Below are 25,942 nucleotides of genomic sequence, written 5' to 3' on the forward strand. Positions count from 1 at the left end.
TTGTTGGTACATTTAAAAATAATTGTAGCTTAAGCATGTTTTCTGTTGTATACTTTACCCTTTTTTTACCATCATCAGAATATCTACAAACCTCTTATTACTAATTGTCAACTTTCTGTTTTCCTGGGGTATTACTATGAAACACAGAAGCCATTCGCTGCAAAGCTGGATGAGGAACCAATTTTGGCAGGATTCACAGTGAAAACAGTGATAAAGAGAAATTTTCCAAGCTCACTATGAGAAGACTGCATCCAGGACATAAGAGCGGTATTTTGGGGTCACCAAGCCTTCCAATGTCATATTAAACAACCTCTTACTGGGGAGTCGCAAAAAACAAACTTTATCTACCATCACACATGTAAATACAAGGGCTATGTTCAATACCTGTTGGGAAGTTACCTGAAATTCAACAGCAGACATGTTGTTAAAACCTTTTTCCCCAATACTGCATTAACATGCTTAAGTAAAAGGTTGGATTTTGCTCAAATTCAAAGTTGAGATTATGCTACTGCAGTAAGGATATAAATAAAGCAAGAGTATCAACATATTTGTCTGCTTCTTAGGCAAATAAGAAGCAGACAACAAAGAGGCAAGCTGTGCCTCTTTGTTCTCTAAGCAATACTACCTCATACTGTGTGCTTTCAAATATGATTTTAGATGGAAAAAAGAAGACAGTTTAGAATGGAGTGTTCGGTAAGACATTATAATTTCATCATAAATTACAACAAAAACATTTACATGAGTCATTCTGCTCACTGGGTAACCATGCCCAATATAATATACAGACTGTAAACACCTACAACTTTTAGTTTAGAATTTTATCCATGTACAGCATATGTAAAATCAGAGGGAAAACAAAAATATACTTTCTACTAATTGTGTAAAGTTTAATATTTTACGGAAACATTCCATAAACTGACTGGATTTACATTTATATGATTACAATTCCTCCACCGTTAAAATGTGTTTCACAACTGAAAGTAATCAAATCATATCCCTATATTCTCTTGTATAGAAATAAATCAAAATTTTTCCAACTCTTCATACCCCACTGGAGTTCATAAAAGGCTGTTAGACGTACACAGCCTTTCGTAATAACCCATCCACCAATCAATTACGAGGAGCAACCATATTTGTTGTACACAGACACTCTTCAGCAGGATGTGGTTGTAAGTTTGGTTCCTTTTGTAGGTAGTTCTAGGAAGGAGTTGGCTCAACTCCTTCCTAGAGGGAGAAGGGAGTCAACAGATAATTCTCGCAATCTGTAAAGGCTGTAGTGGTTTGTGGTGAATAAGAGTTTCCTTCAACATGTAAAAGGGTGCAGCAGGCGGACAAGCAAACAGCCCTGATCACTTTGAAAGGCCCGTTTGTTCAAGCTCAAGTAGCCCTGGAACCAGTCCCACACACCAGGAGGCAACAAAGAGGGAGTCTGCCTTTCTAAAAGACATGTTTATCTGTCCCCTTAAAACAGGACAATCTCTGTAAAAAGGTGCAGCTTGCAGTAGATAAATCTAAAGAACATCTGCAAGTCTGCTGGCATTTTGACTTTGGCAAGTTGAGTTATTTGGTCTGCGCAAAGAGAAAATAGATGCTTTCAGAACTGGTAGTTTCAGTTTCATGTCTGAAAAAAAAACAAAACAAAAAACTGAATGAGTCAATGAAAATAAATTCTTACTAACCACTATTTGACGTGCTTCTAATAACTGAACCTCCCACCCTGAAATTTCCAATAAAAGGCTCCTTAATTCTGGAAAACACAGCGAACCAATAATTATGCAAACCTATTAAAAAAGAATTGAAAAAATTTGGTCAAGTTGGCTCTGAATTTTTATACATAGCAAAATATATGTCCATGAATAGATTTTGGGAATCTTTTAATAAATAATTACGTCTGACCATAACTCAAATAAAAAACTTTGCAATGTGCATATGTATACCAGATGATGGTGGGGGGAAAGCTTGTATACCACACAAATTTGACTTTGTTTGCCACTCTTTATGTTTTTAAGTGAGCAGCCATGATGGAAGTCCACAGCATTTTATAAACACATGACCCACTTCCAAACTCGTTTCTATTCAAGTCAGATCAGCAAGTGAAGCTCCATGTGATATTTCTCTAAAAAGAGGATGCAGAAACCAGAGGAAGAAGTCAATGAAGGCCAGTCAGAGATGCAGATGTCCATGCTAATTTGACACATAACACCAAAAATCAACAACAAGAAAATAAACAATTGCCTCCAGTTTTGATGAACAAATAAAATAAACACTTCAGCCCAAACGGGCTGCAGCTGGTCGGGCTGGATGTTGCACTGAGGGGTTGCAGAAGCAGACAGCTGTCACTGCGCTGGTCTGCCCTCCTCTGCCCGTTATGGACTGGAAGGAACATGGACGCCGTTCTCCCCATTTCCCTTAGCTTTGTGCAAAGCAGCCTGGATACGGAAGTGCGTCCGTGACTCCATGGAGTAGTTTTTGTAATTGTGCCTAAAACAGAGCAGCAGAAAAAAAAGCCAACTTAAAATATGTCAAGTGATACTGTGTATATTATAGGCACATAATGGATAAAAATATTTTCTGTTTAAATGTAATTTAAGTCATTTCTCTCTACATGTAGATGAGTTTGTACAGTTAAGCACAAGATTGTTACCACTAGCAGATTTAGATTTCAAATTTATTAAAGTCAACCAAAACTTTTATTTGTAATGAGAAGGATTTTGCTCAAAAGCCAGCACGTTTATCTGTTTAAAAATGTTATTGATCTGTTTTTATTTACATTTTATTGAGAAATGCCTTTCTGAGTAATTAATGAAAAAACCTATACCGTATTATAGAAATCAAACCATTGTTATAGTTGTTGATCAGATTTTCATTGGTATTTTTGAGATTCATCTTTGGTGAGGACCTCCAAGTCTTTGAGGTTGGAAGGCCTCCAATTTTTAGCTTTCTGCACAGAGTCTATTAATGTCAATTTGGAGCGCTTGCTGGGCCGCTCCAACATGTCAGAGTTACTTTCAGTCAGAAGAAACATGGTGCTAAAATTGAAAAGTTACTTTGAACCTAAATATGCTACAGGAATGAATCATTTGGGTTCTACTGTAAATATTTAGTGACTTCAAACACTTACTTTGCCGTTTCTAGAAGTTTAATAGCTTCGTCCCTTCTCCCCTGCTCCAGGCACAGCAGACCGTGCTCAAGCAGGGCATTAGGAACCAGGTAGTGGTCATATTTTATCTGAGTCTCACTGCAGACAACAACAAAACACAACAATGCCAGTATAAGTGTTGTGCTGTGTGCTTCTTGTCTTCTAGAAAGATCCTGTTGGTTAGTTGCACAAAAAAAAACATGCTTTTCTCAATTTCTGCTGGCTGCAAAATACTCCATCTGTGTAAGAGGCTTACTTGCAGAGGACGAGGGTAAAGTAGTGTTCGGCCTCCTCTCGGTGTCCCAGGTGCTTGAGACAAAGGCCCTTCAACAGGCTCAACAGACACTGATCGTCTATGGTGTATTCAGTCCCTGACAAAGACCAAGCGCCAAAAACACATCATGAGTCATCGTGTCATTTGTTTAACGATCCATGCAGTGCCTTATGAACGTATTCATTGTCTTAAACTTGTTCACACTTTGTCAACTTACAAGCACAATCCTTCACATGTTTCATTGGGATTTTAGGTGAAAGATGAAATCGAACGATCAAATTGGTGAATAAGTGTAATATGGAAGGAAAATAATCTGTGGTTTTCAAGATTTTCCACAAGCAAAAATCTGAAAATTTACATTTGAATGAGCAAAAACAAAGTTCTCATCTAAATAAGACAAACCTGGGAGAGATGAAGCCAAAAAAAAAGTCTTGCAGGATAAATTATAATGTATTGATTCACAGGAGTTTATTATAAAGACACGCTGAACTCTTCAGATTTTTACAAACAATCTGGTTCCACTTTGAAATAATTCACTATTTTATGCTACTCTATAGAAATACATTTAAGCTGAATTTGAAGTTGTTACATAAATTACGCAAAGATTGAACTTTAGAAGGTAATGCATCAAATACACTGGATGAATTGTAGCTACAGTTTCACAAAAATTTAAGTTTTAAAAATGATCTTAATTTAAATCTATTACTTTATGTCACTCTAGAGTTTTGCATACTTGGGAAGCTTTCAAGTGTTGCCTGGGCTTCATCCAGGGTTTTCAGCATGCCCTCAGTCAGGTCTTTGTGTTTTCCAATGACTGTGTAGCCGTTCCAGATGTACATCATCTCCTGGACATCATCCAAAAAAAAAGGCAAAAATAATTTACAGGTAGCAATTATCATCATTTCCTATTGTCAGAGCAACGTGTGTTGTCAGCATCTCACCAAAACTCACTATGACGACAAATACTTTAGAAACTAAACGCAACAATGTTTACTGCAGATATCTGAATTTTTGACTGGTTTATTCCAATATTTACCACTACCTTGTGTAGTTTTATAAATATACATCTTCACTTAACAGCCATAATGCAACTGAGGAAAAGCTGACCCAATGGCATTTTTTTTGACACACCACAGGGACTTTCAAAGCAGTACACAGTGATTTTTCCAGTACTGACCAGTGCTTATATAACTGGTTTTAATGGGTCTAACATTACAGAGCATCTTTGTTCTCTAAGAAGCAAGATTTAGGTCTCATTAAAGAATAAATGACAGCTTATGAGAGCAAATATTCTGGTTGCAGCTTTGATTCATTTAGTCTATGACTTTCTTGGACAAGAGCAATGTCGTGTGAAATTTTACTGATCGAAAATTATCGAGCAGGGTGTCTTTGACAAACATTTAAATTTTATCAACATTGAAACTCCGTGTGTTGATTTGTTTATTTTTTGACACGCCACGGGGACTTTCAAAGCAGTACACAGTGATTTTCCAGTACTGACCAGTGGAGCAGCTGGGAGAGGAACTGGATTTTCCCCAAAGTAGCGGCGGGCTTTCCTGATCGCAAACTTCTCGGTTGGCAAAGATTTTCCTGCAATTTTCTGTTTCAGTCCAGGGACCTGCCTGAAACACGATGCAAAAAGAAGATAAATAACAGCAACGTGGAGACCATGTGAAGAAACTGTAGATCAGAACTTCTTAAAATATCCCACATTTATCCTTGTGCCTGTTTTTTTTCAACAAGCAGTCTGACTTTTGTTGCTTTTCATTTCCATCCTTCACACACTTACAATTCAAAGAAGAAAAAGAAACCTTGTCTGTCTCAAGGAAAATGTGGGGTACTTTTCATTAAAGGTACTATTGCCACATTTTTTTGTTTTTACAATTTATTGTCCTTTTATTTTTGTCAGTAGCTACTCTGCCGCATCTACTAGGTTCTTTTTGTATTTGAATGCAAAAAAATGAAAGCAATATGTTCTTATCTGCTTTTATTGCTCACAGTAGTTACCCTGATCACTGAGCAGAACAATTTGCAAATTTGCAGTTTTTTTCCTAGCCTCAATAGTCTCAGCTCAGACATGACATCATTGTTGATCCGAGCCCATTCTAATTATGAGACAGAAAACCAGTTATCTTCTAATTGCTCTAACTGTGGATGTTGAAGAACAAAATAAACATCCTAACAGAAAGAGGAGGTAGAGCATTTTTTGTTTAAAGACGGACAAACTGAAGTGCAAATAAATAATATATTCCTGCAGCTTTGACTGTGTTTTACATGTGTAGCAGCCATTTTGGATGCTGAAGAGGCAGGACTTTCCAGGACTTCTCTGGTTGCTCTATTCCATTGTTCCAACTCCAAACCATTTAGAGAACTGACTACAGTTAAAAGGTGACCCATCTATCTTCAAAGAGCCACGGATGCTAATAAATAAGACAAAATAAACCACATCCCTGCCAAACTAATCAAACCTGTGTTTCAGCTTTAATTTTCTACCTCTAGGTGATTAATTTATGACCCACTTTCTCAGCTTTACACATCAACAACAAAAAAAACTTTACTATGGTTCTGTGCATCTCTAAACTATCAGAATAAATAATCTGTTTCCCTTTGCTGTGAGTAATGTGAGCATTATCTGGGTTCATACCTGAAAAGAGTTAGCGCGCTCTCCCCGAAGGTAAGGCAGTCATCGTCAGTCAGCATGCTGAGATAGGCTGCTTTCATAAAAGCATATGTGGCCTGAGGGAAAATAAAACATGCTTACCATCAGACCTTTAGAAATGAGGAAAAATAAACCCACAAAGATCTGGGATATGTCAACAGAATTTAATTTTTTTCATGTTTCTCTCCTGAGCTAAGAACAGATTCACAACATCTGTGCTAAATCTGTAGTGGAAATATTTATAGATGTGCATCAACATGAAAATAATTCACGCATAATTCGAGAAGTTGATTAAAAAAATTTTAAAAAAGCATTTTTCTTCCAAACAAATACGTCTCAGAGTACGTAGTCAGACCTTGGACCACGAGTTCTCCTTGCTAAGCAGGTCAGCGTAGAAGTAGGCCATCTTCCAGTGCCTCTTGTACGTGAAGCACCACATCAGCTCCCAGTAGCACATGTGGTGAAACTGTTTCCACTGCTGCTGAGCCTCACAGCACTCCTCAAAGAGCTTGATGGCCTGCACACAAACACACAACACTGGTTGTATAATTCACTGAGCCTGTGCATTTTGTAAATCATTGAGTCCTGCAAAAATGAATTATTTCCAGCATGTTGCTGGTTCAAGCTATTTAGTACCAATTTTATCTATTGTATGAATTAATTTTTAAAAGTTACATATTTGAATGGATTTTTTTCTACATGATAAAATTAAAATAATCAAATAATTCAAAATAAAAAAGATAATTATGATAAAATTAGTTAATTTACTTTTTTTGTGTTTGCAGTGTTGAGTGTTGCACAAAAGAAAGCTTTAAGTCAACAACAACAAAAACAACAACAAAAAGAAGAGCCAATCAGAAATTGTTGCTTTGGTCGCTAGGCAGAGTTTGTCTACCCTGCTACTGTCAGACACAGACTGCAAAAGTTTAAATGTTACAGGTGTGCAGGAAGAAGCCTTGAAGGTTGTCTTTAAATTGTTCTCCATGTTGATTTCATAACTGATCTCTTTTTATTTTTGTACCTGTCTCAAAGCTTACGAGTCACATGGACATAGAAAAATGTCAGAGTATATTTGTGCTGCAAACAAGAGTGGTTGTCTCGTTGAAGCACCATACGTCTCCTGATTAGTAAGCAGGTAATTTAGTGACATTAAGACTATTGCTTTAAGGCCCACCGAAGGTACTTACTTCATCCAGGTTGCCTTTAATCTCCTCTATTCGACCAGCAAAGAACAAAAAGATGGATCCCTGCAGAAAAGCAAAATATAAAATGTTATGGAACAACACAAGTCATAAAGACAAAAGAATTAAAAGTAGCACTGCAAACCTTGGGGTATTTCTTCAGGTATGGTTGCAAAAGTCTCTCTGCATCTTCAACGTCTCCTTCTCCTGTGCCTGTGAAAAACATTCAAAACTAATTAAGTATGGTTTGTTTGCAGTTTTTTGTCTTTGGCAGCTTGGTGTTTGTGTGTATCTTGGCTTTACCCAATATGAAGCTCATGAATGTGTGATAACACAGCAGGAGCATATTACACAGGAACGACCTGAAGGTGCTTTCTGCAGAGCCTTCCTGAAGCTGTTGAAGTCCAAACTCCTGCGCAGAAACACAAACAGATAAAACTAAACGTGAGTTAAGTCTCTGCTAATGGAAGATCAGCTGGAATACAAGCAGTAAAATCAGAGCATGATCAACACACTGATTCAGTTTTTTTGTGACAGCAGGATGAAGGACGTCTGCCTGGTTTTAAACACGTGAGCCTGATAAACCAGTCTGCTGCACCGCTGCCCTCTGCTGGAGAAGTCAGGTCACAAATCAAGCTCGGGTTGCTTTTTAAATTGGTTACATGAATGAAACTTGAGATATTAGAAGCACACTGATTGGCCATAAAAAGGGAAACTTTTAAAGCGACGATATTGTACTTGCATTACTCATCATGATCACAGATTCAAAATCAATTTTGCAGCTGAGGACTTTCATTTCACGCTTTAACTGTGTCAGGTTCAACACCGTCATATCAGTAGTTATTTAGTGTTTCACCAGTAACCATAATTTACCACTAAATTATTATCGCTATATTAAATTAATTATTTCTATTTTATTACATAATGACCAGAAGGGTGTAAAATAAAGAGAGCAGAAAGATCCTATTCAATTTTAAAGACTTAAAAACAAATATTCTCTTGTGTCAGACAGGACATTAAAGCTACAGGTGGACAAAATGTTACCAGAAGGACGTTGGATCAACTGAATCACATATTCGTCACATACAGACCAGTCTCATGAAATGAGCTGCTTTCTTGTCACAAACACTAGGAAAAGTCACAGCTCAGTCTCTGCTTTAAATAAACGTTTATTGACTTTAAATTATTAAAGAATTTAACCTCTTATGTTTATCAGTCAGTTTTATGGCACGAGAGTTTTAGATTCCAATGAGTTTAGGAGCAAACATAAGACTTATCTTTTTGGTTTAGCCTTTGGTTGAATTTCAACAATAAGGATTTTTTTTTTATCATTTAAAGTTCATTATATCTACTTTAAGCTATATTTTGATTGTATTCAAAGTATTTATTTTGTTTTAATGATGTTAACATAGAAGTTAGATTACTTTCAATTATTTTATTCTTCTTTTCATGAATTATGATCTTCCTGTTGCTCCTCATTGGTACTTTACAAAACGATGCGCCTCAGGATTTTTGCTCTCTGGTGTTTCCTCATTGTTGTCAGCATAAATGACATTTCCTCACATTTCTGTACACTTTAAGTTTAATCTTGGTTATCTAATTTAGTTTGCTTGTTTCTATGCAATGTGGAGCCCTTTGTGTTGCCCTCGGTTAGTATGAAAATGGACTCCTCAATAGGAACCAAGTCGCTGGTTAAGTTTAACTCACCTTATTACCGGAGAATCCTACAAACTCCAGCAGCTTGAGCGTACGCGTGGGCAGCATGGAGATCATCTACAAGAGGCAGAGAAGTACATGAAACACTGAGATCATCACAGGACATTGGTCTGTTGTTAAAGTAAGAATGAGTCACAACTACTCCTGACTTTCCAAACCAGGACTTGAACGTGGTCACGTCAGACCATAATGATTCTTTATGGGGTTTTTTTGGGGTTTTTTTTTTGCTTTGCTTCTAAGAATCTGAAAATGCTAAATCTGTGTTTTAAACATCAGATCTCTAAAACATTGCATTCACTTTTGCACACTGATAGTTGTATTTTCCCCCACACGTACTAGATTGAAGGCCCCAACTCCCAGTTTCACGCCGCCCTCAAAATGGCCGTGATTGTCGCCGTGGGTGTATCCAGTCGACTTCAGGACGGTGTGGAGCTCTCTGAGAGGACAAGGTAAATCGGGAAAACGGAACTGATGCTCATTATCGGATGTTGCCAAAAAGTGCGAAATAACACAGTTCAAAACAAAACAAAACAAAAAGTTCATAAAGTCAGTGTATGGATATGGTTGAGAGTCTCACTTGTATGTCTGGTAGCTGTTCCTCACTTTAATGCCGCCTTTGATGAAGCTAATCATGTTTTCATCCTGGACAGAAATGGAGCAAGAAGCTTATATACAGACGGATTCAGCTGCACTCTGCAGTGTTTGTGTTTGATAGGCGATGGCTGACCTGAAGGAAGGTGAGTGCTGCCCTCTGCAGGAGGCATTCAGCATAGCAGACCTCGGCATGCAGTTCCTCTGAGGTGAACATGATTACATCTCAAATTACCTTCATCAATACTGCTGACAGTTTGGGTAGCAGCGAAATACACACACACACACACACACACACACACACACACACACACACACACACACACACACACACACACACACACACACACACACACACACACAAACGCGCGCGCGCACAATTCAAACCAACACACTTTTCTCAGTTTAGACCAACACACAAACATTCAAGAGGCAAAAACATGCAAAACGCTGACATCTGACAAACTGAGGTGACATTTTTAACTCTCTGACCTTCTGTGAAGCTTTTTGAGAAGCTTGACTTCCTTCTGTATCTAAAAGGGAAAGCAGACAACGCCAAGTTTTAAAATATTGACTAATCACTCTGGAATCACAGAATAATACAAAAGTATTCATACTTCTCTTTTACATTTCGAGGCATAAAAACCGCAAGTCAGCGTGTATGTTATTGGGATTTTATGTGACATACAGCAGAGCTTTACCTTGCTGTCAAGTGTAATGACAGGTTAACAAGGTTTTCAGTAGTATTTACAAATATAAAAATAATTCATGTGCATTTTATAGGTAGAGGAGTCGACCCAGATTCTCTTTATTTTGTGAGATAAGTTGACACATGAGAAACCAATCTCAACCAATCCATCAGTCTTATCAAAAATCAGCCACTGCCCCGTTTTCTCTGCTCTGAGAGAGGATTGACTGACTGACCTGCCCACCAGGTCATGTCTGCATAATAGTCACCCAACTGCTGCCAACTCAGTGACTTTGTCGCTACATTTAAAGACAATCGGTTTGGGCCGAAATAGAAATCGGCAAGTCAGACATTTTAAAGATCGCGTTAGGCCAGAAAACTGTAATCGGTAGATACAAATACATGCCGCACTTTGCCGATTATTTTAATTATTTGCAAATAAATGTAAAAAAAAATAAATAATTGAAAATCTGCGTGTAAGTTTTCTTTCAATGCACAGCAGTGTCATGCGATCCAAATAAAAACATTAAGGTTTACGGCGGTAATGTGACAAAATGTAGAAATGCTCAGTGATGCATCACTTTCATTCAGTTCTCATGTGTTGAGTGCTTTTGGTAATGCTAAAAACCATCAAGAAGAAAAGTGTAGGTCTGATCTCGTGTTTGTGTGAAAGTCATGCTGGATTCTCACAGGAGTTTAAGACCAACTTTAACAGATCTCTGTAACATTTTTCTGCTAATTGGTCAGGATGATCTCAGCTTGTTCTTTGGCTTTTGGTTTGACGTTAACCACAAAGCTCAGCGTTCGTAAGAAGCATCTGAATCGGCAGCTTCACACCAGTCATCCAACAAAAACGTCAGGCAAGCCGTTCTGCTCCAGGCGATGTTCACCTCGTTTGCTGACCAACGTAGAGAGGAACTACACTGCTTTTTCATTTATTTATTTATGGCAGGTCAAACAGCTGTATTTCACTCTCAAGCTGTGGGAAAGTCTTACCGCTGACAGAGAGTCTGCGCCTCCTTCATCGTACTGCCCGCACTCAGAATGTGTTGGGGGTCGAAGGTCATCATGGCCTTCATTTCTAAAATAGTGGCGTAGGTCAAAGCGTGGTACATGCTCTCTTTGGATCTGCGAAATGAAAGCAGGGGAGATAAAGAGCTTTAAATCAGATACATCAGATAGTGAAAAAAAATGAGAGAAACATTTTATTTTAAGTCTGATTGAATCTGAGTCACTTTTTGTTCAACAAAGATTGATCCAGAGGGTTTTAGTGAAAACATCAGCGACATTTTCTCTGTGGATCTTCTTGTTGGACTGGTTCAGAATCTGGTTGCTCCAGTTTTAAATCATCATCATCATCAGAACCAATTTTGACCAACTTATATATACACCAAATGTATATATACATGAATATACACCAAATGAATTACGGTCCGCTGCAGAGCTGCTCCTCTGAAGTCATCCTTGTTGGTGGTCCCAATGGGAGCTGAATGCGTAGCATACAGTCCACTTGCACGTAAAACGTCGTGGTTTTGTTTGGCTTGTTTTGCTGACAGAAACGTTCAGCCAGGAATGCAGCCGGGTTGCTCTGACTACACTTCACCGCACCACAGAGCCATGTGACCTGCCCATGTGACCAGTCAGCTCAAACCGGTCGCACGCTGACGTTTGCATTAAGCGATTTTCACAGATCACTGAAAATTAGCACAAAGCAGAACTTGCATCATCAGAGTCAGTCATAATGAACCCGAGCTCCGTTTGTAAACGTTGTAAGACGGACGAATGAGCTACAACCTCGTCCTCTTTCTCATACTTTTAGATGTTTGTTGCCTGAAATATAAATTGTGCTCAATGGTATTAGTAAAATAGCAAAGATAAATATCTGAAATGCTTTTAAATCGTTCCAACCACGTCAGACCTGTGTGACAACCAGAAAGTAAAAACACTGGCACTCGCTTTACATTTCCATTTTCCCAGGGTAACATAAGCATGACAGCATCCCCGACTCAGAAACCCTCAAGTTTCGGACATTAACTTAGCTGTCTGACACAGCTGGTTTTTAAAACAGGGGCTTGGTTATTTTTAACACAATGTTCCATGATGCAAGAGAGGAGCTGTAATGTAATCTCTTTCAAACACTCCAGGCACGCCTTGGACTCAGCTCTGCAAACGTCAACTCAATAATTCGGGAAGTGTAGCAACAGTGGGAGCATCACTCATTCTTTACAAAATGGACGAAATTAGACAGCAGACAGAATCAGAAAGACCTCATAAATACAGATAATCCTGCTCTTGGATCACACTGATCATTTAACAAAAATAGTCCAAACTCAGACACATCTCTCCATGTGGTAAATTGAGTGTCCAAGTTTCTAGTGGAAAGCAAAAAAGAAATAAACCAGAAAATAACATTTTGTAAATAATAATTAATGCGTTAGTGAGAAATAGCAAAGACTGTGCTCCGTATTTGAAGACTGAAAATAAAGTACATGACAGTAAAACCGACCAAACACTTGGATCGGAAGCTCATCCTCCTCTGAATTAATTTTTACTGGCTGTTTGTTTAAATTGACCTACCGTATGTTAACAATCAAACTTTTGCAGTTTCACAGTCAAATGTATTTACAAGAAACCACTGAAAAACATTTTTGCATTTATTCCCATTAGGGAATATTCAAAAATCAAAATCAAATTATGTGTGCACAGCTTGGAGAACTGTATTGTAGGTTGTACACATTGCTTTGTTGACAGAGTGTACTGTTCCTTACAATGCAGATGTTTTCGCCCTTTATTGTAATGTTTGCAGTGAAAAAGAAACTAAGTGCTGCAGCAGCTCTCTGTGTCACACAACCTGCTCTGCACACTGACAGCTGCATGTGTGAGGGGGAGAAAGCAGCTGAAATATAAAATTTTATGATGCACAAATCTTTTCCCACAGGTTTTATTTGAACATGACTAAAATATGGGTCAAATGATCAATAAGCCACATCAAATGAAGAGCATAAACTAAATTAGACCACTCATCGGCATACCAAAAGCAAGATGTGAGTTTACTGAAGACTGTTGTAAGTGTTGAGTCAGAAACATCTCTAGAGGGAAATGATAAATCAATGTGTGTTTCAGGCTATTTCTTAGTAGCATGCTTTAGCATCTATTTCTTAAACAAGCAGTGGGGACTTTATTTCCTAATTGCTGTAAGGACAAACAGACGCTGCAGCATCTGGACCACCATAGTTCAAAGGAACACAAAAACAATTTTTTATATGTAGATCACGTAACTCTGATTAAATATTGGCGATTTTACAGCCTTTTAAAGTTACTCAGTCAACATGCATAATGTAAGCCTTTGATTTTATTGACTTTGTGCTGCATTTGGATTATAAATCTGCGTTAACCACGTCTAATCCCAAATGACTTTGATGGGGGGGAAAAAAAAAAAAAAAAAAACTAATCGAGACATCCCTAATCGACCCTTAAACTATTCATCCCCAGCTGCAGAATAGCTTCGCAAACAACCTATATATTTAAAACACCTCGCCCTCGAAAATGAGATTTGCCAGTAAAAATAATGGTGACATAAAAAAAGCAAAGCAAATAAGCTCAACTCAACTAAAAATCGCCAGAACTTTCTCCACATTAAACTCAAAACGACTGCAGTCTGAAAACTGTTCATGGTAAGCATCTTTAGTAGCTAAGAGAGCAACTTTGTGCTGCCACAACCTGCTGCGGATGTGATTATTAGATGGGATTATTAGCCAGACTTCAGCTCATGGCAGAGTTCCTGAGCAATCTGTTGATGGCCACTCGATGTGCCTAGATGGACTTTGAGCTTTGAGTCACTGTTTGGATCTTCAGCCAGGCTGAAGCTTTGGCTTCCTCCCCACCACTGTGGCATTTTCTTGATGATTTGATTGAATCCATTTTGCCCTTTAAATGCTGCATGTTTCCAGCGCCAGAGGAGACAAAGCAGCTCCAGAGCATCACCAAGATCCCGCCATGTTTCACTGCAGACGGGGCGTTTTTTTCACTATATGTGCTTTAGTCTTCCTCATTTGGACCCACAGGCATGAAAAGATACAGTTTTGGTTCAGTCTCAACACTGCTTTGGTTTATTTATACAGCTGTGAGCAAATCGGAGCTGACCTTTCTAGTGCTTTTGGGCCAGCAGTGGTACATGCACCGCAGTTCAGGCAAGGACTGCTTCATTATTTAGCATGCACCTCACCGTGGAAACTGAAACCTCAGTGTCTGCTGTCGCCAAGTCTTGTTACACGTCTGTTTCTTCCGACTATATGTTTAAACACATTCAAGGTGCTTTCTCTGTTTTAAACCCCTTTCTCTTCTCTAAACTTTATGAACTATTCCTTTTAAGGCATCACTCAGTCCAGTTTCTGGAGTTGATCCGTCTCACCTGATGAAACTGAGGAAGTCCTTCATCAGTGATCATGCGCATCAGAGACCACACCTAATATCCCAATGAATGCTTTTGTGAAGAATTAAAGGGTACCAATAATTTTGACACTGCAGTAAAAAAAAAGTAAAAAAAAAATCTGATCTTAATTTGCATGAAATCCTCATAATATTAGTTTTATTTAACCATTTTAAACAGTTCAAGTTTGACACACAATGTTTTTACTGACTTTTTAATAAAACTAACTCTGCTAAACTTCAACCAGACCTGTAAATAAACGTAGGCAGCATCAATGCAAACCCATCCAGATGTTTGCTGTTTTGTACGTCCTGTCACGTTGTAATGCCATAAGTCAGCTGACTGTCGCTCGTTGGGCTGCTCTCGATACGCTCACTGAATTAGCTTCGGTAAAACTGAATTAACCCCTCACTCTTCTGCTCAATGCAGTCCTTCACCAGTCAGATTACAGGTCTAATGACTCATTCCTCCCATTACATGGACACAGCACCTCTGTTATCACCGTAACTTCACTTCCTGTCTTTGACAAATGAGTAACTTTAGAAATACAATAAATCAACCTAGAGTACACAAAATGACCAGCTTTCACGTAAGCCGATAATACAGTTAGCAATCTTCAATAAAAAAAATAAAGAAAATCTAATCAAAGTAGATTGAATTTTACAAGTTTGAGTTAGAAGCAGAGTTATTAATATCAATGCACATAGCAGATAAAGTCAAAGGTGGGACAACTGCAGAGCAGAAATTAGAAACATCTGGACTAAACTGTGAGAAGTAACATGGTTCAGCACACAGTTAGAGGAGTGAACAAAATAAAACCTTTCACCCATAACAGAAGGTTCTTAAAGTTACCTAAAAAGTTGTTGACAGGATTGATTTATTATATTTAAAACATATAATAAATCCTGCCTGTACGAATCATTTTAGAAGGCAAACCTTCAGCTTAACAATAAAATATCTCATCTTCCAAAAACGTTTCTGTTTTCCTTAGTTTACTTCTGGTTCAATCTGTGATATTTTGACTTTTATAAGTTAGCTTTAAATACGTTTAGGACCAGCATAGACCAGATTTATAGTTATATATTTAAGTTTGTCAGATTAAAAGCTCCTTTTTAAAATAAAAACCTCAAAGCCGGTGTTAAACATAGTTTAATTAAGCCTGTATTAAAATGTTTTTCTTTTGTCATTGTTGGTCTGATGTAATACTATAATCTTAAATGTCATGTTTTAATTAGCTGTAAGCAGAAAATAATCATAACTCTGTGTGTAATTGATTATTTCACATGTTTCACTTAGTAAACCGAGTTACTGAAATACATAAACTTTTCAAAAATATTCTGATTTTTTTTATTACAACTGTGTAAGACGGTGCATCGCAGCTTCTTGCCACCATAGCTGTGACAAACACTTATCGAACTCGACATGTTCAATGCGTTCGTGTCAGTGCGACTGAGTGTGCGCACATGTGAGCTCTCATCCCAGCCGACTGGGAACAGATGGAGAAACGAGAGATCGGAAAACAAGAAATGGGAAAATACTCTTTCACATCGTCAGAAACACAACTTAACATCAAGCAAAGTCGACTGAGTCTTCAGGCTCTTTACTTCCAAATAAAATCTTTGACAAAGCAAGTAAACTACAAAGTAGTTTCATCTTATTTAGAACACCTATTTAATTATTTTGACAATAAAGAAATGAAGAAGTAGACGTCAAACTTTTTCTTTCACATAAAAAGCTTTAAACTACGACGCATGACCAATAACAAGTTCATGTAGTTAAAAACTATTTACTATGCAAAGAGGCACCTAATATTGCTTTTCTTTCTGACATTAAATTAGGGTGGACTTTTCCTGTTTTATGTCGTTTAGGATTACCGAAATTATTTCTATTTGACAAACAATGAGAGATTTTGGGGAGTTATGTTCTTTAAATTCAAAATCGTACATAAATTTCCTTAATATTTGGTAGAATTGCCTTTTAAAAACTGTATGACTTTTATCAAATATTTTGAGTGTCCTTCTGCAAAACTGGAAGAATAGTTTGCAGGAAGTTTGACCCACTTCTCCTGACAGAACTGGTCCAACAGAAATAGGTTTGTGGGCGACTTTGCTCACATGCAACCTTTCAGTTTTGGCCACAAATTACATACGAGGCTGAGATCAGAGTTTTGTGACAGTCTCTCTAAAACATTGATTTTCTTGTCTCCAAGCTATTTTGCGACTAATTTAGCAGCTTCTTTGTACATTTGGAAGATGGGTTTATTGTTTTTATGTCTTAAGCTGCGGCTCCCCTCTAGTGATGCTTCCTCATCATACCGTCTATTATGTGAAGTTTTTTTTTCTTTTCAAGTTCAAGTATGGTCATCATCTTAACATCTCTTTGTCTCTGTGTGCATTTGCAAACTGAAGTTTGACGATTTTTCAGTGATGGCTTCTTCTGTTTTGAGTGGCTGTTTTACTCAGCTAGCATCTTTACAAGGTCTTTTGATTTTGTTCTAAGGTGGATTTACACAACACGTTCATCTTTGGGACACCTTCACTGTCTCCTGTTCTTACTCATTATTCTACTACGCAGGAAAACATTGTGGTAACTCATCTAAAACATGTAATTTTAACATCAGAATATGGGAAAAGTAGCATTTAAATTTGTTCCTGCACCACTAAAATAAATGAAGACAAAATTACAAACGCATAGCACCAGGGGACAGAAGGCTCTTCTTACTATACAATAGGACAGAAAAGTTAAAAAAACAAAAAAAAAACTGGGACAAAGGAGTGGCCCACAACCCTCGAAAGCTTCTATTGAAAGGGAAATATTAGTTACAGAGTGATAAAAGTTTTGATAATAGCCCACAGAATAAAAAGCAAACAGTGGCGTAACTTGACTACAGCAGTAGAGAACAAAACATGAGGCTGGGTGGGACTGCACTCTGTCCTTGTAACTTTATTAATGCAACTAGAAGCAAGGAATCATGGGAAACCTGCAGCCGTCACTGCTGTATCTGTTACAGGGCCAGGACTGTTTTTGGTTTTCAAAGTCATAGACTCTTCCAACACTTACAGAAATAAAACAAAAATAATAATCAAGTTTTTTTCTCTTTTTTAAAAAGAGGAGAGCCAAGTTTCTAATTAGAACATTTTGGAAAAAAAAAAATGTTGCCTTTGTATCGTTCATTTTGAAAAAGCAAAGCAGAAATACTAGAGACTTTACAGCAGACTGTACAACACACCTCTGCTGTGCAACAATTACAGCCCCACTGGTAGCAGATCTTAACGTCTGTAAAGTGATCTCGACTTATCAATCTAATTAAAAACAGAGGTCATCAAGGTAAGCTCACAAATACGCAACACACTGAAATATTAAATATCTGGGAGAATCTAAATTTGACCAACCCCTGACATTACTGCAGAAAAGCGGTCTGGGATCTAAAAGCATAATGAGGTGTATCGCTCCATCTAGTCACAAAAAGCAACAATGTGCCAGCACAGCCAAATGCAAGCAAGACGTAAGAAATGCATCAGCTACTGCAGTCATGTGATATGAGTTCATTTTTCGCTGTCTTCTTTCCTCACATGGGGTCAAAACCCCCATTTTAAACTCTGCTTGCCAGTTCGACTTTTACTGAATAATGGAAATCACAAAAAGTTATTCTTCTCCAGTTTTGAGTGAAATATCTGGTGCTGATCCATCGATCCAGTCTACATAACGGCATAAAGTTTGACTGTTTCTATGACAACATTAGTTGTGTTTACCCTACATGTTCCTCTGTCTTTTTCTTCTGTCACCGTAATGTCACTCTGTTTTCCAGCAGAGCTTGAATGCATCACAATTGAATAATTATGACCTATTAAATAATGCATTAAAGCAATCCTCAGCACTGCGGCACTGCACACAGTGACGAATGCAATATTTTTATTTGGTGCAGCTGGAATGTCTTAAAATTTATATTTAAATGTTATTAACATGATTAACTGAATAATCCAGTGTGTCCTTTCTATAATTTCAGCTCTTGTTCTCATCTGGATTTTGACTGCTGTCATTGTTTGGAAGAACGATTCAGAGGAAATATTCAGTGGAGTTAAACACTGCGAGGCAGTGACAGACAGAAACATATGACAGAGATTAAGTGGACATTCATGAGGAAGATGGGATGTCATGTGCTGTACATTAGGCTAACGTTTTAGAAATTATAAAATATACTTTAAAATTTAAGCTTTCAAAATACAGCCATCTTCATATAAACCCCAAATTAAAAAAAACATTTCTAACCTACCAGGTTTGCCACATTTGGACTCATTCTTTTAGGGGCAATTTTATAACAGGGTTACTGAAGAAAAACAACAGCAGAAGGAAAGAGGAAATGCAGCGTCTGAAAAACGCAGGCAGAGAAAACGGGCCACAATCACAGATCTGGGACACTCAAAGAGGAAAAACGTCCAGTGAATCTGCCCACAACTTCTTCATGAAATGTTTATCCATTTGGAAACTTTGTAGAAGAGTCAAAGGTCAGTTATTGAAAAGCGAAATTAACTCTTGTGTCCATGACAGTTCTGTAACTTAATTTTAGAAAGCCTTCAGCTGCTTTGTAAAATACTGAGTGGCGTCTTCACTCCTTATACATTCATATGTCCTGCTTTCCAGAACGATGCTCAAGTGACAACGAGCTGTCAAACAAAATATCTTATTTTAATAGGAAGCCATCACACTGAAATGTAGTTTTTGGTTCAGAAATCCTGCCATGTAATCCAGGTCATTGATCAAGGTCATTTAACCACTGCGTGATTTCTGTCAGGAAGTTATTTAAACCGAAGCCATCAGGTCCCATGAAAATGTTACAGATGAATTTCATCAGCATAAAGACGACAGATAGAATATTAATCTCTATACAAAATAAAAGCCGCGTCCAGAACAAAGCCTTGAGGAATCCCACAAGACAGAGCTGCCATTTCCAGTAAAATCCAGAGGATGTGCATGGACCAGATCAGCAGCCTCAAAAGTAGAGGACAGATCCAATAAATAAATAAAAAAAATCACAAAACCTTCCCTGTCTACTGAGGTTAGTTTTCAGGTCGTCCACATATGCTCTCCCTGCTGCTCAAAGTGTTGCTTTTTCATCGCAGGACATAAATCTCAGAAAAAGATCATCTTTCTCCACGAAACATCAAAGTTTTTACACATTTCCCCTTTAAGGCTGGAAGCCTGGTGTGATGTGTCGACGTCGGTTTTAGGCTGTGGTCTTACTTGCTCAAGAGGCGGGCCTGCGCCTCCTCGAACTCATTTCTCAGGAACAGATCGAGGGCGGCCATGCAGTCCTCCAGGGCCACAGACAGGTCGGACCGAGAGCACCTGCAGGACCAGACACATCCACATTAAACCGAGCTCACAGTTAAATGTTTTACAATACGTGTTATCTTACATAAACCAGCAGAGCAATTTATTTTTAATACAGTAACTTCACTAGCATATCAAACATGTTAGTCTTGATGAAACAGTGACTTAAATCTGCATCTCATTGGACAAAAACAGCAACAATTCTTCTTTCTAGCAGGTTTTCTGCGTTCTCACAGGTCAGTCACTGCTGACCTGTGTTGTTCTTCCTGTTGATTGCATTTTGCACAACACCAGTAACTGTGCTGAAGATAAGAAACAGAAACAGGAACAGAGGCTGCATAAGGCAGATAGATGAACCGACTCAATGAGAGTGTTGCTAACCGTTTTTCTGTTTGCATTATGCTGCAGATTACAGAGGAAATCAGCAAAAATTAAAGCTCTTGCACCCCGGTGGCGGTGCAGAAGTGTCTGTACCGCCACCATCAACATTCAAGACATTCAACATGTCTTGAATGTTGATGGTGGCGGTGGCATCAGTTTCAGCCCTACTGAGGAACCAATCAATCAAATTTTATTTGTATAGCGCATTCCACCAAAAAGGCAGTTCAAAGTGCTTTATGTCGTAAAAGCACAAAAATCAACAATTGAAACATTCAATGGTAACACTTTATTTGAAGGGGTGCGTATAAGACTTACACCACACTGTCATAAACATGACATAACACCTGGCATGAAAATGAACAAGAATACATAATAGTGTCAACTTTGCATGATTTGGTACATTATGATAACTGAATGCAAAATTGCCATTTTTAATGGACTTTCAATGCAACTTTTAGAGCAACTTTGCATTAAAAGCGTCATTATTTACCGAATGACACTTCATGACAGATGTCATAAACATTCATAAAGACTTCTTTGTGTTCATGACAGGTGTTATGTCATGTTTATCACAGCGTCATGTCAGTCTTATGCGCACCCCTTCAAATAAAGTGTTACCCATTCAATTTTTTCCAAGTACCATCATTAAATGAAGCATAAACAGCATCAATATTTTTGTCAGTTTATCAGTGGTGCAACAGAAGGATTTTCGGTGCTGAGCAGAGCATACTGGTGAGTCCCATTTGTACAATAATAATAGTAATTTAAAAACCTGGTCCGTTGGTTTGTGTGCATGTCTAAGAAAATGCAATCAGGAATGCTGGTAAAATGTTGAACACTGTGAGCTGACCATGTCAAAACTGTACAGCCCACATCCTCAGAATCAGTGTTAAATTATTTTATAAAGCCATTTGAGTTGCTGCAAATTGTTTTTGTCAGCATCAAAAGTACATTTTACATTTCAACTGCAGCCTAGAGGATTCGCAACTTTCCTCAGTTTTTAAGCAACTTATATGTGCGATTTGGGGGTATGCACGCAACTCCCAAGCTGGAATCCCTGTTGCACCTGTGAATGTATCATTCTTAATCAGCATTGTGCCTGTTTACAGATTGTGGACTGTTGGAGCTGCCTATAGCAGACCCATAAGCACATAGCAGCTGCAGTGGCAAAAGCATTTTAATAAATTAGGCCACTTGAAGCGTTTAGAGGCCTGGTGAGGGTGTGATGAAGTTGTATTCTTGGAATGCAACCAGCATGACCAGCCCATGCAGGTGCATAAAGGACACACCTCATGGATAAGCCACTGGACCAGCTTCCTCCATGCAGGATGTGCTCCTAAAGCCACAATGAACCAGCAAAATTACAGACAGGAAGCTTCTTCCGCTTGCTTCAAAACTGTTCCACACTCCATAGGATTGCACTGCATATTTAATGCACACAAGAGACTTCACCAAAACCTTGCAAAGACCCCCCCGCTTTATAATTGATTTCTAATGACAGACATGGTGCAGCCTCCGTCAGCGGGGAAGGCGACACTCAGATCTACACAAACAGCTCCAGTCTCAACGACAGACCTAGAACAGGAGCTGATCATGTGACAGACCCAAACAGTGGTGGCTGATACATTTTTACATTCCTGTCTGCTGGTCACACAGAGGAACAATAAAGTCATGTTATGAAGGCGCACTATGATGGAGCCCAGCCTGCACGCTGCTCTGTGCAGGCTGGGCTAATGACATGCGGGTGACTGCCGCCTTCACCGTCTGACCAGCAGCAGGCGAAAAGCTCTGTTTCCTAAAAACAAAACACACACAGTGAGCTGCTCTAAAGTAAAGACGCACACATATGAAGACACACATACATACGAACCGCGTTTCTTTCTTTACGCCTCAAAGTGTGGCAGACAACAGAGCTGAAGTCATAGATTGTGTTGATGGAGCATTAATGATTGTGTTGCAAGTAAGTTATATTTTAAGAAACGACTTAAACTATTAATTGTTTTCTACAGGATGAATAACAACCATTATAAGAATAAATAAAAAAAAGAAAACAAGCACTCATACATGTCACATGTCCTCCAACATGTGACCACAGACTTCACCAAGCCTGTCCAACCTGCACTTTCCCTCATGTTTACTCTATGTAGCAACTTTTACACATATTACTTTCATTCTTTATTTTAGATAAAGCTCACCGCTTAATACTTATAATTCTGTCAAAATGTATTATTTTCGGTCTGATCTACAGACGCAGATAAACCGAGCCGACTGTGACCCTGTGAGTTTCACCTCATTTAGCATTACGTGCATTTAGTAAAGTTTGGTTTATCTGATTCAGATAAAGTGACTTACAAAATGTGATTACAGTAAGTCCAGTCTTTGAACTCATCAGCTAATGTGTGCTGACCTAACCTCTCATTGTTCTGACTTTCGGTGTAACCTGATAGTTGTGAAGCTGTGACGTCTCGTGCTTGTTTGTTCACTGTTAATGTTTAAAAACAAAGAAGAAGAATAAATCCTTGGGTCTTGAGATCGCTTCTTAGATCATTTATTTCCACTGCCAAAATCTTCACACAGGATTTGTGCGTAAACTAATGCGATTGTTAGAAAGAAGCGCGGCTGCAAACAGAAACCACACAGCATCCAATACCCAAATCCTCTCCGCTGCACACAAGCTTTGTATATTCAAATTCATGATATGCAGTGTGTGCATATTTAGTTGCTAAAGTTCATATATAGCTTTCAAAGTGTTAAAAGTATGCTTCTCGAAAACAACTTGGTAAACAGCACTGGCGCCCCTCATTGTTGTGTTTTCTCCCCGCTCCTCTTCTCTCTTTTCACAAATGACGGCTTCTGAACCTTTCTCTGGATCTGAGATGGTTGTCTCACGTAGATACTGGCTGGAATCAGACCCAGAAGAAGCTGTAGCTCCTGCAGCAACTCAAGAAGAACAACCTGCCCAAGGAGCTGCCGGTCATCTTCTGCACCGTCATTCAGTCCGTCATGTGTTTGTTGATCACTGTGTGGTTTGGCTCACTCACAAAACAAGACAGGACCAGACAATAAGTCTGCACAGAAGGTCATCAGCGCTCACTTTTCCCTTCAGGCAGGATTTGTACAGTCCTAGGGTCAGGAAAATGGCAACCAATACATCTGCATACCCCACACATCCTGGACACAGACTGTTTGGACTCTAGAGAGCGCTGCTTGCGAAAAACAAGCTGCCGCTTAACACAACTGACATAAAGTTCGCAAAGCACAAGTTTACTGATTTATCAGGAATAATTGCCTTTGCTAAAAATGCTATCGCTCATAAAATGACCAGAACTTCATGGCAATAAAAAGCTGCCCACTATTTAAAGCCCTTTGAAGACGTAAAGAGCATGGACACAGTCTGAATTTAATGTAAATTTATTTTTGCTTAAATGTGTGCAACAATGCAAGTTTATTTATACCATTTCCTTCTAATATAACAATAACCTATTGTATGATGATCACAAAAAGAAAAATCCTCTTTTGATCACAACAGACCTGTTGAATCAGTGGCAGCTGCCAAGTCTTCAGGTCAGTTTGTGTCTTTTCTAATTATTACCCCCATTTAATGTCGGTGTGCTGCCAAATTTCAACCATTTCGTAGCTGTTTAATTAACTGTTACAGATAAGTTTATCTCTCTTACGTCTTGATGAATTACAGAGGTAATAATCATTATTTTCACAACATTTATGCTATAAAACATTTGTGTAGCTTGTGAATCCGGAATCCGTTTGAGCAAGTTGATTTATGAAATATGAAAGTTTATATTCTTAAAGAATTTTTTTATTGAAATAATAAAAAAATACATTTCCTTACATGACTACATGTTCTACTTTAAACTGCTGGTTGTACAAGGAGGTCAAAATGTCCCCCGTGTTGGTACAAATTCTTGCACAGTCAGCATGAAAAATTATTTAGTTTGATAAAAGTCAGCAGTGAAAAGACTAAAACGGCAAAGGTACAAAACTGCGAAGGGACAAAGTGACCAGTGACCTCAGCTTAACAGGCCAGGATCAAGAAAACACACTGCACAGCTACAATAATATGACTCAAAGAATGTGTTATTAGTTATTTCCCCTTAAAAAGCTCACATCTCAATAAAACTGAATCTGATTCAACTGAATTCAGTCGCATTCAGTTCATGGTAACCAATCAAGCCCAGTTCACACTTCATGTCCAATTCAACCCAAATTCATCCCCATGCCACTAAATCCTCTTCAGTCAAATCCATTTTTAATTCACTTCGGTCCAATTCAGGTAAATTCTGTTCAGTCCAGTTCAGCAAATTATTTATTCCAAAAAAGATGAAACAACTCATTATCCAAGTCATTCTTTAGTTTTGTCAATTTTAACACCAAATTCTACCATTAAATAAAACAACAAAGTTATTACCTGAAACAAGCCTGAGCCAGATGAGTAAATGTGGATTTAAATGTGCATCTTAATTTAAATTAAGGGATTGTTTTAGGTATTTATTCTAACTCCAACTCTCTTGCGAATCAGCTACAAGACAAGGCTGACTATTTGCAGGATGATTGATAACTTATTTAGGTTATTTAAATAGTTTAAATGACTCCTCGCCTCCAAACCAGAAAGTCACTGTGTCACCTGAATCAGGACTGGAAAACCAACAGGACTGGAACTGCCTGGTTGGGAAACAACTTTCTGGCACTTTCAGGCTTGAGGTCACAGCAAGCGGAAAAAAAGAAAGAAAGAAAATATATCGCCATTAAGTGAATGACGAATACCTTTGAAACGAGGAAAGAGCTGCAGACAGGAGGGGCGAAACAAACAAAAAGAATCCGTTTGCTTCAGGATGTGCATACCACACATTGTCCCAATAATTCAATAAAGTTTCAAGTCAGCAATTCTGTTAATTTCTCCAGAGAGCAACTTGCACAATGCTCTTCATTATCAGGCAGATGCACACGTAAAACCATCACACCATGTGGTCGCGCACACCACTTTGCAATAACACACTCACACACACACACACACACACACACACACACACACACACACACACACACACACACACACACACACACACACACACAAACGCCCACACAGCCCCGCAGCAGTGACGAAGCATTAGTTTGTCGACTCAGAGCTTTCGTCCTTCTCATTCCAGCTGAAATAACAATTTCAGAAGCTTTTTTTTAGTAAAAGAAAAAAAAAAAGAAGAGCGATCTCGCCTATTTGCCTAAGCGTCATGGTTAAAAAGACATTTCCCCTCATGTGATGAAGCGGAGCATGCAACATGCAGCAGAAATCTTACCCATTTGACAGACTCTCTTCTTCTTGTGACATTTTCATCTGGCAAAGTGTGTTAAAGGAAAGACACGGAGGTAGCAGACAACACACAGAAGATTTGCAGAAGTGAGCCTCGGGCCTTCACCGGGTGGGGGGGGCAGCGCAGAGTAATAATGATCTGCGCTTCTTTCTGTGGCTGCAGAGTCTAGAGCAGAAGCAGCAGAAGAGAGGAGAGGGAGAAGAATGAATGAGCGAGGAGGGGCGGG

At 38.5% G+C, this 25,942-nt stretch overlaps 1 protein-coding gene across 1 annotated transcript in view; it reads right to left on the minus strand.

Annotated features, from left to right (window-relative positions):
• Positions 1-687: 687 nt before the first annotated feature.
• ttc39a (tetratricopeptide repeat domain 39A) overlaps positions 688-25,942 on the minus strand; it is a 29,277-nt gene continuing 4,022 nt past the window's right edge. Inside the window, exons 5-21 of the mRNA XM_015009806.2 lie at positions 19,919-20,023; positions 11,245-11,376; positions 10,053-10,093; positions 9,697-9,764; positions 9,547-9,611; positions 9,306-9,405; positions 8,961-9,026; positions 7,557-7,665; positions 7,399-7,466; positions 7,260-7,319; positions 6,428-6,589; positions 6,058-6,149; positions 4,915-5,035; positions 4,147-4,258; positions 3,396-3,510; positions 3,122-3,238; positions 688-2,481 (exon numbers count right to left, since the gene is read on the minus strand). Of these exons, the coding sequence (XP_014865292.2) occupies positions 2,367-2,481; positions 3,122-3,238; positions 3,396-3,510; positions 4,147-4,258; positions 4,915-5,035; positions 6,058-6,149; positions 6,428-6,589; positions 7,260-7,319; positions 7,399-7,466; positions 7,557-7,665; positions 8,961-9,026; positions 9,306-9,405; positions 9,547-9,611; positions 9,697-9,764; positions 10,053-10,093; positions 11,245-11,376; positions 19,919-20,023 (1,648 nt within the window). The 3' untranslated portion in view covers positions 688-2,366. The remainder of the gene's footprint in view (positions 2,482-3,121; positions 3,239-3,395; positions 3,511-4,146; positions 4,259-4,914; positions 5,036-6,057; positions 6,150-6,427; positions 6,590-7,259; positions 7,320-7,398; positions 7,467-7,556; positions 7,666-8,960; positions 9,027-9,305; positions 9,406-9,546; positions 9,612-9,696; positions 9,765-10,052; positions 10,094-11,244; positions 11,377-19,918; positions 20,024-25,942) is intronic.

This window comes from Poecilia mexicana, unplaced genomic scaffold (assembly GCF_051168715.1).
Source record: "Poecilia mexicana isolate PSO_F unplaced genomic scaffold, ASM5116871v1 scaffold_4, whole genome shotgun sequence".
NCBI lineage: Eukaryota > Metazoa > Chordata > Actinopteri > Cyprinodontiformes > Poeciliidae > Poecilia > Poecilia mexicana.